We start from the raw sequence: 17,492 nt of genomic DNA on the forward strand, positions 1-17,492 counted from the left end.
TGGTGGGTTAGTGTCGTTGACCCGGTGGTGGGTTAGTGTCGTTGACCCGGTGGTGGGTTAGTGTCGTTGACCCGGTGGTGGGTTAGTGTCGTTGACCCGGTGGTGGGTTAGTGTCGTTGACCCGGTGGTGGGTTAGTGTCGTTGACCCGGTGGTGGGTTAGTGTCGTTGACCCGGTGGTGGGTTAGTGTCGTTGACCCGGTGGTGGGTTAGTGTCGTTGACCCGGTGGTGGGTTAGTGTCGTTGACCCGGTGGTGGGTTAGTGCCGTTGACCCGGTGGTGGGTTAGTGCCGTTGACCGTCTGTTCTGCGCTGGTATCAGCCTTCTCAGCCTTCATGAATAAACCGGTTCTGTTGAACAGACAGACTTCTGTTGTGTGGTCATTGTTTCTGTGGTGGTAATGAATCTTCATATGAATGAGTCCTACGGTTTAGTTTGTGAATTTAATGAAGTTGGTTCCTTTTTAATTAAATAAATATGCTTCCTGTTTCCTGTCCCCTGTCTATCTCTAGCTCCCTGTTGCCCACGGTTACGGATGAGCCCCAGAGGGAAGCAGAGGATGCCGGGATGCCCGATGCCCCAAGTGGGAGGAGCTCTGCTCTGGAGGCGGTCCGCTCCTCTTTATGCCCCGCCCATCGCTCTCTGCTCCAGCGAATCCTGAGGCTCGCCCACCAGCAGCACCGTCTATCATTGGCCTACAGGGACGCCCATCGCCGCCTAGCCCAGCCCACAGACCCTCTCTGCTGCCACCTGGTGGCCAAACAACAGGACGACACTTCCTCGCCTCCTCCCTTTACTGAGTGTTGGAGCCGTAGTGGAGCCTCGCGTCAGACTGACTGGAGGACACCAGGTGGTCCAGGCTGTTGCTGTGTGCAGCGCTGCAGGCTGCCTCCTGTCTGTTTCTGCCTCCAGAGACTCCACTGCCTGTCCTGCCAGAGCCTGTCCCTGGGACACATGACCACTGGGGTTCGCTCCTCCTCTTCTCTCTGCACTTTCACCTCCTCCGCCTCTCTTTCATCCTCCGCTCTGTGCACTAACCCCTCAGTCTGTCCCGTGGCCTCTGTCTGTTGCTCCAACCCCCAGCCCTGCGCCTCCTGCTGCTCAGAACACACCTACCTGGCCCCGGTCAGACACACAGCCCCGGGAGGAGGAAGCGAGTGCCCTGTCCTCAAGAGAGAGAGATCCCGCACCCCCTCTCCTCCCCCTCTCTCCCCCATCCCCTCAGACATGGACGGAAAGGAGGAAGACAAGCCTCCCTCTCTTCTGCAGCAGGAGGGGGAGAAAGAGGAGGAGGCCGGGTGTGGTGGGGAGGTGGGTGAGGACAGGGAGCAGCAGGACCTGGTGGAGCGATTCAGTGACAAACTAAAGACAATCAGACCCCAGGAGAAGGATCTCCCCCTCAGCTCTGCCTCAGCCAATCACAACCTAGAGAAGGATCCCCACCTGACGACCTCGGCCAATCAGCACATAGCAGAGTCCCAGGCCGACGCCCACCTGAGTGAGATCATCACCACCGTTCTGAACACGGGTGGCGACAGCGACTACAGCCTAAACGACATGTTGCATCACCATGACAACAACGAGAGCCAGCCACCTCGGACGCGTTCCCGGCGGCGACAGGAGGCCATGACGACTCTGCCCGACCAGTCGTCCACCCGGCGCCAGACCGTGCTAATCAAACGGGAGCTGGCCAGGCTGAACCAATCGCTGGGCAGGAGGCTGTCGCTTGGGAAGAACAAGAGCCGCAGTACCAAGCCCTTTTCTACCTGCTCCTCACCTGAACCAACCCCTGTTACAGCAGAGATGGACAGAATCACAGAGGAGGAGGGAGAGACCGAGAGGGTGAAGGAGGGAGAGACCGAGAGGGTGAAGGAGGGAGAGACCGGTAGAGTGAAGGAGAGAGAGACCGAGAGGGTGAAGGAGGGAGAGACCGGTAGAGTGAAGGAGAGAGAGACCGAGAGGGTGAAGGAGGGAGAGACCGGTAGAGTGAAGGAGAGAGAGACCGGTAGAGTGAAGGAGGGAGAGACGGAGAGGGGGAAGGAGGGAGAGACCGGTAGAGTGAACGAGGGAGAGACCGGTAGAGTGAAGGAGGGAGAGACCGGTAGAGTGAAGGAGGGAGAGACGGAGAGGGGGAAGGAGGGAGAGACCGGTAGAGTGAACGAGGGAGAGACCGGTAGAGTGAAGGAGAGAGAGACCGGTAGAGTGAAGGAGGGAGAGACGGAGAGGGGGAAGGAGGGAGAGACCGGTAGAGTGAACGAGGGAGAGACCGGTAGAGTGAAGGAGGGAGAGACCGAGAGGGTGAAGGAGGGAGAGACCGGTAGAGTGAAGGAGGGAGAGACCGGTAGAGTGAAGGAGGGAGAGAGGGTGAAGGAGGGAGAGACGGAGAGGGGGAAGGAGGGAGAGACCGGTAGAGTGAAGGAGGGAGAGACCGGTAGAGTGAAGGAGGGAGAGAGGGTGAAGGAGGGAGAGAGGGTGAAGGAGGGAGAGAGGGTGAAGGAGGGAGAGAGGGTGAAGGAGGGAGAGACGGAGAGGGTGAAGGAGGGAGAGACCGGTAGAGTGAAGGAGGTAGAGACCGGTAGAGTGAAGGAGGGAGAGACCGGTAGAGTGAAGGAGGGAGAGACCGAGAGGGTGAAGGAGGGAGAGACCGGTAGAGTGAAGGAGGGAGAGACCGGTAGAGTGAAGGAGGGAGAGACGGAGAGGGTAAAGGAGGGAGAAAGGGTGAAGGAGGGAGAGACCGGTAGAGTGAAGGAGGGAGAGACGGAGAGGGTAAAGGAGGGAGAGACGGAGAGGGTGAAGGAGGGAACGACGGAGAAGGTGACAGCAGAGGAGGCAGATCCAGTGAGAGTTACGAAGGATAGAGTCGGCGTGAAGGAGGAGATGGAGAAACCCCCAGTTCTCTCCTCTACACAACAGAGTCACCCGCAGGAGGACCAACACAAACCAGAGAGCTGGAACATCACCTGTCAGGACAGCAGTAGGAGTGACCTCCCTGAGAAGAGGAGGAGAGAGGAGGAGTCACCAGGTAGTACCAGCAGCACCTGTGACCATGACCTCCCTGAGAAGAGGAGGAGAGAGGAAGAAGAGGAGTCAGTAGGCTGCAGCAAGGACAGTAGCAGAGTGTCAGCCAGGATTAGCCCGTCCCACCCCTGCAGAACCAGGAGAGGCAGGAAGTCCCAGCCAGGCAGCAGCAGCAAGGTGGTGGTGGGGAGGAGCAGCGAGGCTGGGAGGTCCAGGAGGAACATCGTCCCTCCCCAGCGGTTCTCCTCCTACGTCACAGAGCCCAGGATGATGTATTCTGTTGCCTGTTTCTCAGAGAGAATCTTCTCCGCCCAGAGGACGCCAAAGGATCGGCCGCCACTAAATGGCCCCAACACCAATCACACAGACTCCCCATCCTCGGCCACAGACACGGCTGAGGTGTTGTGCGAAGCAAGAGAAAAGGAATTACCGCTGGCATCCAGTCCTGAGGTTGTCAGTCAGGAGAGAAGGGGAGGCAGAGGCTGTAGATCAACAGCAACGGGTCAGAGTTCAGACCGTGAGTCACAGAGACGAGGTCAGGTGATTCCTGTCACTGCAGCTTCCTCTGAGCAGCAGAGTCCCCCTAAACACCGCTCCCAGAACACGGCAGACGTTAGGCTCAGAGCAGCCAAACCTTTTGGGCGCTTACGCTCCTCCCAACAGTCCCAACCAGCGAGCCCTCGCACAGCCTCCAGGCCAGAGGGTGAGGTCCCCACAGAGCAGCCTCAGTACACCAGCCCCATCAAGCTGATGTTTGTGTCTGCAGTAGTGGGTGAGGAGGGGGTGAGGTACACCCTGAAGGCGGCTGCACCAGGATCCAGCTGGCATGGACAGGAGACATTTGACCCCTGTGAGGAGTCATCGTGGACAGGAAGTCCAGAGAAGACCCCAGAGAAGACTCACAATCCACCTAAGACCAGGAGTCCCCTCCAGACCAGGAGTCCCCTCCAGACCAGGAGTCCCCTCCAGACCAGGAGTCCCCTTAAAACTAGGAGTCCCCTCCAGACCAGAAGTCCCCTTAAAACAAGGAGTCCACCCAAGAACACTGTATCGTCATCACCAAAGCTGTGTGGAACGATGAGAGGAGGAGAGGGAGGTAGCCCACCAAAACGCTCCCCCGGGTCCCAGAACGGAGAGGGCCCGCCTCCTTTTCGTGAAACCACCCCCACGAAGAGACGTCCGGGACGTCCCAAGAAGCTAGGTCCCCAGCTGGAGAAGAGGGCCAAGAGGCCGATCGGCCGCCCGCCCAAGCAAAAGGGTGTAGAGCCGAGCTGTGGCTCCAGGCAGGGTGGTCAGGACCGATCCGGTGGAGATCCCTTAGGCTGCAGCACCGGGGAGGAGGGCAACGAGCAGAGAGACCCAGCCAACAGGAACCTAAAGATCACCGTGGTGTACGGACGCTCCCACAGGACCAAGAGGACAGTGTCGGAGGAGGCTGCTTGTCTCCAGGCTACAGAGCAGCTGATGGATCTGAACTTCGTCAGACCGGTGAAGGAGAAGAGGTTCGCTCCCCACGCCAGCAACAGCAGCAACATTATCAAGTGCCAGAAGCTGCAGTGTACCGCGGCCATGCGTCGTCCAGGGAGACCCGCCAAGGTCAAGATCTCCGGAATCTCCGTTACCGTCACCACCACGTCGCCGGGGAAACGCAAGATCCACATGAACCGGGACGCAGCCAGGAAATCTCCGGAAAAGCTCTGTCGGCGGAAAGCCCTCCTTCCTGAACCCCAGCCTTCCAAAGAGCCAATCAGCAGCACGCCGACTAGCGAGGACGCCACTCGGATGCAGATAGAGAGAACGACAGAGTCCAAGGATGGAGAGAGGGAGCGACAGACCCAGACTCCTCCTCTGTTGGCGGTGCGTCACTCCGTGAGGGTGAGGAAGCCTTCAGTGTACCTACTTCACTCTGTAGCCACCTCCACCTCTAGGTCCCTGAGCCACAGTACCGCCCTGCTGCGCCGATCCAGACAGCTACTGATCAACAGGGCCAGCAGCCAAGGCAGCCATCGCAGGAGGAGGGAGGAGGGAGGAGAGGACACCCCAAGGCAGGAGGAGCTGCTGTCTGGGAGGGAGGAGAGGAGCGAGGGAAGAGGAAGGGTGTTGTGTGAGGACCTGAGCCAGGTGGCGGGGGTTTCGGTAGACTCCATTTTCCCGGCCAGTTCCAGCGAGGCGTTGAGGTGGTGGCCCGTTTCCTCCGACCAGGACAGCCTGAACCAAGAGCTGGCTCGCAGGATCCGCCTCATATCCCACAGCTGGGTCACTTCCGCTGCCGCTACCACCCACACCACCAGGACGGGGACGATCACGTACGCCAAGCAGACACTTGACGACAACTCTTTGTCCTCCTGGAAGCCAGAGGTTGGGTCGGCAGTGCGGCTGCTGTTTGACCAGCGCTGCAGCGTGGAGAGGCTGGCCTCCTGGTTCATGCAGACCACTGAGACTCAGTCTCTGGGCATTGTGAAGAAGACCAGCTCTCGAAACCCCTACGAGCTCCTGCACTACCCCCGGACCGCCAGCAGGGGGAGTGTCTTTCCCAGCCCGCAGACCATGCGACTACGCAAACACATCAAGAAGTTTGCCAAAGCTGTGCCGAAGAGCCCCGCCCAGCTCCGTCTGGCCCAGGAACGGCTCCGACGTGGAAAAGAGCTGAATGCCAGGCGGTGTCTGTTCACTGCGAGGCCGGCGTCAGGCGGGCTGCGTCTCAGAGCTCCTTGGAGGAAGGTCAGGGCCCTCGGGACGTACAGAACCACTCTGCTCAGAGTCAGAGAAAAGTTTCTCACCTGGACCCTCAGAGTCAAGCGGCCCAACAGGCTGAGGTACAACCAGGCGATCTGGAGGAGAAGCCCGGTGGAGGTAGGCAAATCACCTCACCAGGTCTGGCCTTCTGCTCGGCCCAGGGAGGAGCTCACCTGTTCTCCACATCACCACTGTCTACCTGCCGCCTCAGAGACCAGTCAGCCCTGCGGCCCCGAGCAGCCGACAGGCCTCACCAAACAGCAGCGTCTCAGCTCTAAAGCCTGGAGTCCGGAGAGACTGAAGGAGTGTTGCGTGTTCCTCAAGAAGATCAACTCCCCCGACACAGAGTCCACCGTGGAGAAGGAGTGGGACGTCTGCACCGTCAATCTAGACGACACGTACTGCCCCGACGAGACCCGACAGGAGGAGAGGAGGGAAGAGTACGACAAAGCTGTGAAAACTGAGAGAAGGAAGAGTAGAGTTCCCTGGAAGGAGTCTAGCGGCTCGCCGCAGGAGGTGATGGTTCAGGAGCACAACCGGGTCCGAGCCGGGAACAGGAGAGGCAAACAGAAAAATTCAGGGAAAGCCACGAGCCAATCACCGACCCCGCCGCCAACGAAAGCCACGAGCCAATCACCGACCCCGCCACCAACGAAAGTCACGAGCCAATCCCCGACCCCGCCGCCAACGAAAGCCACGAGCCAATCGCCGACCCCGCCGCCAACGAAAGCCACGAGCCAATCGCCGACCCCGCCGCCAACGAAAGTCACGAGCCAATCCCCGACCCCGCCGCCAGCGAAAGCCACGAGCCAATCCCCGACCCCACCGCCAACAAAAGCCACGAGCCAATCACCGACCCCGCCGCCAGCGAAAGTCATGAGAAAATCGCGTGGGAGGGGCCTGACCGGGCCGCGGTGGCGTGACTTTATACTGGGTAACGACTTCCTGTTGTTTCGTAAACATTCTGACAGTCAAGTAGCCGATTAGTATAGAAGTTAATCCTTCATCCGTCTCCATTATGTTGTACAGTTATAGATCATACGTTCTACTCTCCCTTCATCTCTGCAGGAACCTGACTGTCCTCCGTCCCGTCTCCACGGCGACTGCGTCGTATAACTGTATCGGGGACGCTCCTCCCTCCGTCTCCACGGCGACTGCGTGGAAACGACTCGGTGCCTTCAGACTGTCCCTCGGGCATTATGTAGCAGAAGGAAAAGTTTAACCGGAAGAAGCTTGACATTGCACTATTTTTTCAACTGTTCAGTTCCCCCCCCCACTGCTTTAAAAAACCAAACTATGTATATGTTTGTACAGAATGTTTTAACCTTTGACCTTTCTTCTGTCTTGTCTGATACAACTACCAACCCCCCGTCAAGTTCTGTTGTAATGAGCCTGGAGGCCCGTTGGCAGAGGACACATTCAGACTCAACTCTGAGGCTCACAATGGCACCCTATTCCCCTATATATAGGGCACTATTTTAGACCAGGGCCATATAAATGTTCAGGTCAAAAGTAGTGCACTATATAGGGAATAGGGTGCCATAGGGCTCTGGTCTAAAGTAGTGCACTATATAGGGAATAGGGTGCCATAGGGCTCTGGTCTAAAGTAGTGCACTATATAGGGAATAGGTTTCCATTTGGGTCTGATTCTGTCCATGATGTGTGCACTTCACTTTATAAACGTTAAAGGTTTAACTATCAGCTTGGAAGGGAGTTTCCACCATCTTACTAACACTAGTCCAGATCCACGAGGGACACGTCAGTGTGGTCGGTGGCAGAATTAGGTTTTTAGTAATGCTCTGCCACGGCAGCCATTTTGTATGAAGGTTAATGTGTGTCTGCTGCATTATAGAAGCAGCACCATGAGCCGCCTTGGTCTAAAGTAGTGCCCTACCAGAGCCGCCTTGGTCTAAAGTAGTGCCCTACCAGAGCCGCCTTGGTCTAAAGTAGTGCCCTATATAGAGAACAAGGTGCTATTTGTGACTTAAACCCTACTACTTCACATCGACTCTGTCCAGAAGCTACGGGCTCATCTCTAAGGACACCGTATCCTCGACGAAGTACACTACTTTGGACCGTGGGGTGAAGAAGACGAGGACGCCGAGGAGAATGTGACCCGGGATTCCTCCGGGAACCACCTTCTAGTGTGCTTGACATTTTTTTTAAAGCTAAATGTTGATCTCTGCTAACGGGGCGACGTGGACTTTAATCCTGGACTTTTGTCTTTTTAAACGATGTTGTTGTCGGGTTCTTTGGGCTTTTCTGTCTGTTTTTTGGTTTTTCACGCAGAGCATTAATGAATTAAACGTGAAGGAGATTAGACCTGCCTGGTGTCTGTGTGAACATCAGATCAGACCTGGTGCACTATGGACCCCCCCCCCAGAGGTTATTAACCCTGTACACCCCACTACCCTCCAACCATAGTCCCTCTATCACCCCCCCCCCAGAGGTTATTAACCCTGTACACCCCACTACCCTCCAACCATAGTCCCTCTATCACCCCCCCCCCCAGAGGTTATTAACCCTGTACACCCCACTACCCTCCAACCATAGTCCCTCTATCACCCCCCCCCCCCCAGAGGTTATTAACCCTGTACACCCCACTACCCTCCAACCATAGTCCCTCTATCACCCCCCCCCCCCCCCCAGAGGTTATTAACCCTGTACACCCCACTACCCTCCAACCATAGTCCCTCTATCACCCCCCCCCCCCCCCAGAGGTTATTAACCCTGTACACCCCACTACCCTCCAGCCATAGTCCCTCTATCACCCCCCCCCCAGAGGATATTAACCCTGTACACCCCACTACCCTCCAACCATAGTCCCTCTATCACCCCCCCCCCCCCCCCCAGAGGTTATTAACCCTGTACACCCCACTACCCTCCAACCATAGTCCCTCTATCACCCCCCCCCCCCAGAGGATATTAACCCTGTACACCCCACTACCCTCCAACCATAGTCCCTCTATCACCCCCCCCCCCCCCCAGAGGTTATTAACCCTGAACACCCCACTACCCTCCAACCATAGTCCCTCTATCACCCCCCCCCCCCAGAGGATATTAACCCTGTACACCCCACTACCCTCCAACCATAGTCCCTCTGTCACCCCCCCCCCCCCCCCCAGAGGTTATTAACCCTGTACACCCCACTACCCTCCAACCATAGTCCCTCTATCACCCCCCCCCCCCCCCAGAGGTTATTAACCCTGTACACCCCACTACCCTCCAACCATAGTCCCTCTATCACCCCCCCCCCCCAGAGGATATTAACCCTGTACACCCCACTACCCTCCAACCATAGTCCCTCTATCACCCCCCCCCCCCCCAGAGGATATTAACCCTGTACACCCCACTGCCCTCCAACCATAGTCCCTCTATCACCCCCCCCCCCCCAGAGGATATTAACCCTGTACACCCCACTACCCTCCAACCATAGTCCCTCTATCACCCCCCCCCCCCAGAGGATATTAACCCTGTACACCCCACTACCCTCCAACCATAGTCCCTCTATCACCCCCCCCCCCCAGAGGTTATTAACCCTGTACACCCCACTACCCTCCAACCATAGTCCCTCTATCACCCCCCCCCCCCCAGAGGATATTAACCCTGTACACCCCACTACCCTCCAACCATAGTCCCTCTATCACCCCCCCCCCCCCAGAGGTTATTAACCCTGTACACCCCACTACCCTCCAACCATAGTCCCTCTATCACCCCCCCCCCCCAGAGGATATTAACCCTGTACACCCCACTACCCTCCAACCATAGTCCCTCTATCACCCACCCCCCCCCCAGAGGTTATTAACCCTGTACACCCCACTACCCTCCAACCATAGTCCCTCTATCACCCCCCCCCCCCCCAGAGGATATTAACCCTGTACACCCCACTACCCTCCAACCATAGTCCCTCTATCACCCCCCCCCCCCCCAGAGGATATTAACCCTGTACACCCCACTGCCCTCCAACCATAGTCCCTCTATCACCCCCCCCCCCCCAGAGGATATTAACCCTGTACACCCCACTACCCTCCAACCATAGTCCCTCTATCACCCCCCCCCCCCCAGAGGATATTAACCCTGTACACCCCACTACCCTCCAACCATAGTCCCTCTATCACCCCCCCCCCCCCCCAGAGGTTATTAACCCTGTACACCCCACTACCCTCCAGCCATAGTCCCTCTATCACCCCCCCCCCCAGAGGATATTAACCCTGTACACCCCACTACCCTCCAACCATAGTCCCTCTATCACCCCCCCCCCCCCCCCCAGAGGTTATTAACCCTGTACACCCCACTACCCTCCAACCATAGTCCCTCTATCACCCCCCCCCCCCCAGAGGATATTAACCCTGTACACCCCACTACCCTCCAACCATAGTCCCTCTGTCACCCCCCCCCCCCCCCCAGAGGTTATTAACCCTGTACACCCCACTACCCTCCAACCATAGTCCCTCTATCACCCCCCCCCCCCCCCAGAGGTTATTAACCCTGTACACCCCACTACCCTCCAACCATAGTCCCTCTATCACCCCCCCCCCCCAGAGGATATTAACCCTGTACACCCCACTACCCTCCAACCATAGTCCCTCTATCACCCCCCCCCCCCCCAGAGGATATTAACCCTGTACACCCCACTGCCCTCCAACCATAGTCCCTCTATCACCCCCCCCCCCCCCAGAGGATATTAACCCTGTACACCCCACTACCCTCCAACCATAGTCCCTCTATCACCCCCCCCCCCCAGAGGATATTAACCCTGTACACCCCACTACCCTCCAACCATAGTCCCTCTATCACCCCCCCCCCCCCAGAGGTTATTAACCCTGTACACCCCACTACCCTCCAACCATAGTCCCTCTATCACCCCCCCCCCCCAGAGGATATTAACCCTGTACACCCCACTACCCTCCAACCATAGTCCCTCTATCACCCCCCCCCCCCCCAGAGGTTATTAACCCTGTACACCCCACTACCCTCCAACCATAGTCCCTCTATCACCCCCCCCCCCCCAGAGGATATTAACCCTGTACACCCCACTACCCTCCAACCATAGTCCCTCTATCACCCCCCCCCCCCCCCAGAGGTTATTAACCCTGTACACCCCACTACCCTCCAACCATAGTCCCTCTATCACCCCCCCCCCCCCAGAGGATATTAACCCTGTACACCCCACTACCCTCCAACCATAGTCCCTCTATCACCCCCCCCCCCCCAGAGGATATTAACCCTGTACACCCCACTGCCCTCCAACCATAGTCCCTCTATCACCCCCCCCCCCCCAGAGGATATTAACCCTGTACACCCCACTACCCTCCAACCATAGTCCCTCTATCACCCCCCCCCCCAGAGGATATTAACCCTGTACACCCCACTACCCTCCAACCATAGTCCCTCTATCACCCCCCCCCCCCCCAGAGGATATTAACCCTGTACACCCCACTACCCTCCAACCATAGTCCCTCTATCACCCCCCCCCCCAGAGGTTATTAACCCTGTACACCCCACTACCCTCCAACCATAGTCCCTCTATCACCCCCCCCCCCCAGAGGATATTAACCCTGTACACCCCCCCCCCCAGAGGTTATTAACCCTGTACACCCCACTACCCTCCAACCATAGTCCCTCTATCACCCCCCCCCCCCAGAGGATATTAACCCTGTACACCCCACTACCCTCCAACCATAGTCCCTCTGTCACCCCCCCCCCCCCCAGAGGTTATTAACCCTGTACACCCCACTACCCTCCAACCATAGTCCCTCTATCACCCCCCCCCCCAGAGGTTATTAACCCTGTACACCCCACTACCCTCCAACCATAGTCCCTCTATCACCCCCCCCCCCAGAGGTTATTAACCCTGTACACCCCACTACCCTCCAACCATAGTCCCTCTATCACCCCCCCCCCCCCAGAGGATATTAACCCTGTACACCCCACTACCCTCCAACCATAGTCCCTCTATCAACCCCCCCCCCCCCAGAGGTTATTAACCCTGTACACCCCACTACCCTCCAACCATAGTCCCTCTATCACCCCCCCCCCCCCCAGAGGTTATTAACCCTGTACACCCCACTACCCTCCAACCATAGTCCCTCTATCACCCCCCCCCCCCCCCCCAGAGGTTATTAACCCTGTACACCCCACTACCCTCCAGCCATAGTCCCTCTATCACCCCCCCCCCCAGAGGATATTAACCCTGTACACCCCACTACCCTCCAACCATAGTCCCTCTATCACCCCCCCCCCCCCCAGAGGTTATTAACCCTGTACACCCCACTACCCTCCAACCATAGTCCCTCTATCACCCCCCCCCCCAGAGGATATTAACCCTGTACACCCCACTACCCTCCAACCATAGTCCCTCTATCACCCCCCCCCCCCCCCCAGAGGTTATTAACCCTGTACACCCCACTACCCTCCAACCATAGTCCCTCTATCACCACCCCCCCCCCCAGAGGTTATTAACCCTGTACACCCCACTACCCTCCAACCATAGTCCCTCTATCACCCCCCCCCCCCCAGAGGATATTAACCCTGTACACCCCCCCCCCCAGAGGTTATTAACCCTGTACACCCCACTACCCTCCAACCATAGTCCCTCTATCACCCCCCCCCCCCAGAGGATATTAACCCTGTACACCCCACTACCCTCCAACCATAGTCCCTCTGTCACCCCCCCCCCCCCCCAGAGGTTATTAACCCTGTACACCCCACTACCCTCCAACCATAGTCCCTCTATCACCCCCCCCCCCAGAGGTTATTAACCCTGTACACCCCACTACCCTCCAACCATAGTCCCTCTATCACCCCCCCCCCCAGAGGTTATTAACCCTGTACACCCCACTACCCTCCAACCATAGTCCCTCTATCACCCCCCCCCCCCCAGAGGATATTAACCCTGTACACCCCACTACCCTCCAACCATAGTCCCTCTATCACCCCCCCCCCCCCCAGAGGTTATTAACCCTGTACACCCCACTACCCTCCAACCATAGTCCCTCTATCACCCCCCCCCCCCCAGAGGTTATTAACCCTGTACACCCCACTACCCTCCAACCATAGTCCCTCTATCACCCCCCCCCCCCCCCCCAGAGGTTATTAACCCTGTACACCCCACTACCCTCCAGCCATAGTCCCTCTATCACCCCCCCCCCCAGAGGATATTAACCCTGTACACCCCACTACCCTCCAACCATAGTCCCTCTATCACCCCCCCCCCCCCCAGAGGTTATTAACCCTGTACACCCCACTACCCTCCAACCATAGTCCCTCTATCACCCCCCCCCCCAGAGGATATTAACCCTGTACACCCCACTACCCTCCAACCATAGTCCCTCTATCACCCCCCCCCCCCCCCCAGAGGTTATTAACCCTGTACACCCCACTACCCTCCAACCATAGTCCCTCTATCACCCCCCCCCCCCAGAGGATATTAACCCTGTACACCCCACTACCCTCCAACCATAGTCCCTCTATCACCCCCCCCCCCCCCCCAGAGGTTATTAACCCTGTACACCCCACTACCCTCCAACCATAGTCCCTCTATCACCCCCCCCCCCCAGAGGATATTAACCCTGTACACCCCACTACCCTCCAACCATAGTCCCTCTATCACCCCCCCCCCCCCCCAGAGGATATTAACCCTGTACACCCCACTACCCTCCAACCATAGTCCCTCTGTCACCCCCCCCCCCCCCCCAGAGGTTATTAACCCTGTACACCCCACTACCCTCCAACCATAGTCCCTCTATCACCCCCCCCCCCCCCCCAGAGGTTATTAACCCTGTACACCCCACTACCCTCCAACCATAGTCCCTCTATCACCCCCCCCCCCAGAGGATATTAACCCTGTACACCCCACTACCCTCCAACCATAGTCCCTCTATCACCCCCCCCCCCCAGAGGTTATTAACCCTGTACACCCCACTACCCTCCAACCATAGTCCCTCTATCACCCCCCCCCCCAGAGGTTATTAACCCTGTACACCCCACTACCCTCCAACCATAGTCCCTCTATCACCCCCCCCCCCCAGAGGTTATTAACCCTGTACACCCCACTACCCTCCAACCATAGTCCCTCTATCACCCCCCCCCCCCAGAGGATATTAACCCTGTACACCCCACTACCCTCCAACCATAGTCCCTCTATCACCCCCCCCCCCCCCAGAGGTTATTAACCCTGTACACCCCACTACCCTCCAACCATAGTCCCTCTATCACCCCCCCCCCCAGAGGTTATTAACCCTGTACACCCCACTACCCTCCAACCATAGTCCCTCTATCACCCCCCCCCCCTTGTTCATGGTGCTATAAACAGCGGTTTGAGTTTGGCTGTACATTCTGTTTTATACTGGTGGAACGTGAGTCTGTCGCTAGAACATTAAACATTATGAAATAAGAAGCGTCCTTGCCCTGCTGTTTGGGATTTTCTACAGGAGGAGAAGTACAAAAAAAAACGAAATACTGCAGAGCTGCCCATTGTCTGTCAGCGCCATCTTGCCATAATTCTACTAGTTTCGTAGTAGTTCGCTTTATCATCCCTCAATGGAAAGTTTGTTGATTTCTGCCTCATCAATCTACACACAATACCCCATAATGACATCACAATACCCCATAATGACATCACAATACCCCATGACATCACAATACCCCATAATGACAAAGCCGAAAACAGATGTTTTCAAATTGTATATAAAAACTCAAACAGATCCCTTATTTACATACATTTTCTGTACGCAGATAAAACTTATTTCCCTCAAATTTTGTGCAAAAATGTGTTTACATCCCTGTTAGTGAGCATTTCTCCTTTGATCATCCTGACAGGTGTGGCATATCAAGAAGCTGATTAAACAGCATGATCCTTACACAGGTGCACCTTGTGCTGGGGGACAATAAACGGCCACTTTAAAATGTAGTTTTGTCTCACAGCACAATGCCACAGATATCTCAAGTTTTGAGGGAGAAATTGGCATGCTGACCGCAGGAATGTTCACCAGAACTGTTGCCCGATAATTTCATGTTAATTGCTCTACCATCTAGTTGCCTCCGTCGTTTTAGAGAAATCGGCCTCACAACTGCAGACCACGTGTAACCACGCCAGCCCAGGACCGCCAATCATCTTGAGACCAGCCACCCAGACAGCTGATGAAACTGAGTTTGCACAACCAAAGAATTTCTGCACAAACTGTCAGAAACCTTCTCAGGGAAGCTCATCTGCGTGCTCGTCGTCCTCACCAGGGTCTTGACCTGACTGCAGTTCGGCGTCGTAACCGACTTCAGTGGGTAAATGTTCACCTTCCATGGCCACTGGCACCCTGGAGAAGTTTGCTCTTCACGGATGAATCCCGGTTTCAACTGTACCGGGCAGATGGCCGACAGCTTGTATGGCGGCGTGTGGGTGAGCGGTTTGCTGATGTCAATGTTGTGAACAGAGTGGCCCATGGTGGAGGTGGGGTTATGGTATGGACAGGCATAAGCTACCGACAACAAACACAATTGTATTTTATTTATGTAGCCTTTATTTAACTAGGCAAGTCCGATGAATGCACAGTGTCATGACGTGGCCCTCTTTGGGTATAGCGAGCACCATCCCCCCCTCTCTCTCACCACCTCTCTCTTCCCCCTACACCCAGGCTCTGTTATCGCAGGTCGTAAATTCCTAGAGGAGTCTCTCTCCTCATGGCCAGGCAGTATAGAGAGAAGGTTTCACAGTAGAACTTCGTATACATCACAGAACTTGAGAACTGGAGAATGTGTAAACGGTCGATAGAGAATCCAGCTACGACCCGGTCCGTTTTGTTTCATGTTTGTGAAACTCATGAGAGACAATACAGCCACATTACCATAACTCTGTTTATACAAGAGTCTCAGTTATGAGGCTTGCATCTAATTGTTGTATAAAATGAATGAGTAAAGACGAAACTATTTGTGAAATGATGTAATGTGATTTTAAACCGTTTAATGAAGGAGAGTCCAATTCCCTTTGGAGTTTAACTAAGTCGTAGGCCCGCCCCATGAGCACAGACATTGATCTGGCGTCAGCCCTTTCCTACTGTTCTGGATATAACCCCCACCTGGGGAATTTCCCGGCAGACCACGCATACCTCGAGCGAGCGAAGGTTTGAGTAGAGACCATGAAACCTGACTATAAGGTTATAATGGTTGTTGTGAGTCAGAGACTATCGATACCGACAGAATAAGAGCAACTCTTCAATACTAATTACTAGCTAGAAATTCTGTACCATTGGATGCGAAGACCGCCGAAACATCTATTCTATAAGAACATTTCTGAATGGGACTCTGAAGTATCCATTCTAACCACGAAAGACGGGCGGATGAATTTCCAACAGAAAGAAGGACGATTCCAACAGACTGAGCGTAAATATATATATTGATTGCAATTATTCCCGAATGAGTGAGTGTTCATGTGCAAAGGATTAGCATTTCAATGGTTATAATTACCAACTGTGTATTGTCTTTTGTGCCCTTCAGTCCCTTTGTCCACCAAGCCGCAATACCGGTTTAGCCCACTAGGGCACATCCCCTATCATTTCCTTGTAACCAGATCTACTTTGTTTGTTTATTACATTTCTGTGATTATTTAGTTAGTAAATAAATGATTTAAGACAATTGATGTATGGATGGTTCATAGTGAAGACTGGGTTCGTGCAGATAACCAACAATTTACGACGTTTGGAATGAGACTAACGTGAGGTAAAGAATAATTCATTAATTAGAAGACTAATTGATCAGATATTAAAATATCTAAAAGTTATATTAGGAAAATTATAACTTTGTAATCTGAAGATTTTCCTTGGTGCCCCTGACTTCCTAGTTCCTAGTTAATCCCGTAATAATGATTACAGAGAATTGATTTGATAAAATAACAGTCTTCACTTTAATGATGCCAGAGATACCGTGACGAGATCCTGAGGTCCATTGTGGTGCCATTCATCCTCTGCCATCACCTCATGTTTCAGCATGATAATACACGGACCCGTGTCGCAAGGATCTGTACACAATTCCTGGAAGCTGAAAATGTCCCAGTTCTTCCATGGCCTGCGTACTCACCAGACATGTCACCCACTGAGCATGTTTGGGATGCTCTGGATCGACGTGTACGACAGCGCGGTTCCAGTTCCCGCCAATATCATGCAACTTCCCACAGCCTAGGAAGAGGAGTGGGACAACATTCCCACAGGCCACAATCAACAGCCTGATCAACTCTAGGAGAAGGAGATGTGTCGCGCTGCGTTAGGCATGTGGTCGTCACACCAGATACTGACTGGTTTTCTGATCCACAACCCCTACTTTGTTTTTTAAAGGTATCTGTGACCAACAGAGGGATATCTGTAATCCCAGTCATGTGAAATCCATAGATCAGGACCTCATTCATTTGACCGATTTCCTTCTATGAACTGTAACTCTGTGAACATCTTTCATGTTGCGTTTATTTTTGTTCAGTGTAGATCATCAGATAAGTTATTTCATACGATGTGATTGGCTGATACGTAAGATCTGGCATGCGTCTGCAATGTAGTTCGGCAGGAACTGGACCAATGTGTTGCGGTCAGTGATAATGACCATCTCAGTACTGTACCACACACCGTCCAGTCATCTCCCCACACAGACACCTGGCCTCAATGGGACTTCCTGGAGGAATACAGAGTTCTCCTGACCTCAATGGGACTTTCTGGAGGAATACAGAGTTCTCCTGACCTCAATGGGACTTCCTGGAGGAATA

General features: G+C 55.0%; 1 protein-coding gene across 1 annotated transcript in view; it reads left to right on the forward strand.

Annotated features, from left to right (window-relative positions):
* Positions 1-8,072, forward strand: part of LOC129856016 (serine/arginine repetitive matrix protein 2-like) — a 58,717-nt gene extending 50,645 nt beyond the window's left edge. Inside the window, exons 7-8 of the mRNA XM_055924144.1 lie at positions 511-6,686; positions 6,821-8,072. Of these exons, the coding sequence (XP_055780119.1) occupies positions 511-6,686; positions 6,821-6,828 (6,184 nt within the window). The 3' untranslated portion in view covers positions 6,829-8,072. The remainder of the gene's footprint in view (positions 1-510; positions 6,687-6,820) is intronic.
* Positions 8,073-17,492: the final 9,420 nt, after the last annotated feature.

This window comes from Salvelinus fontinalis, chromosome 5 (assembly GCF_029448725.1).
Source record: "Salvelinus fontinalis isolate EN_2023a chromosome 5, ASM2944872v1, whole genome shotgun sequence".
Classification (NCBI taxonomy): domain Eukaryota; kingdom Metazoa; phylum Chordata; class Actinopteri; order Salmoniformes; family Salmonidae; genus Salvelinus; species Salvelinus fontinalis.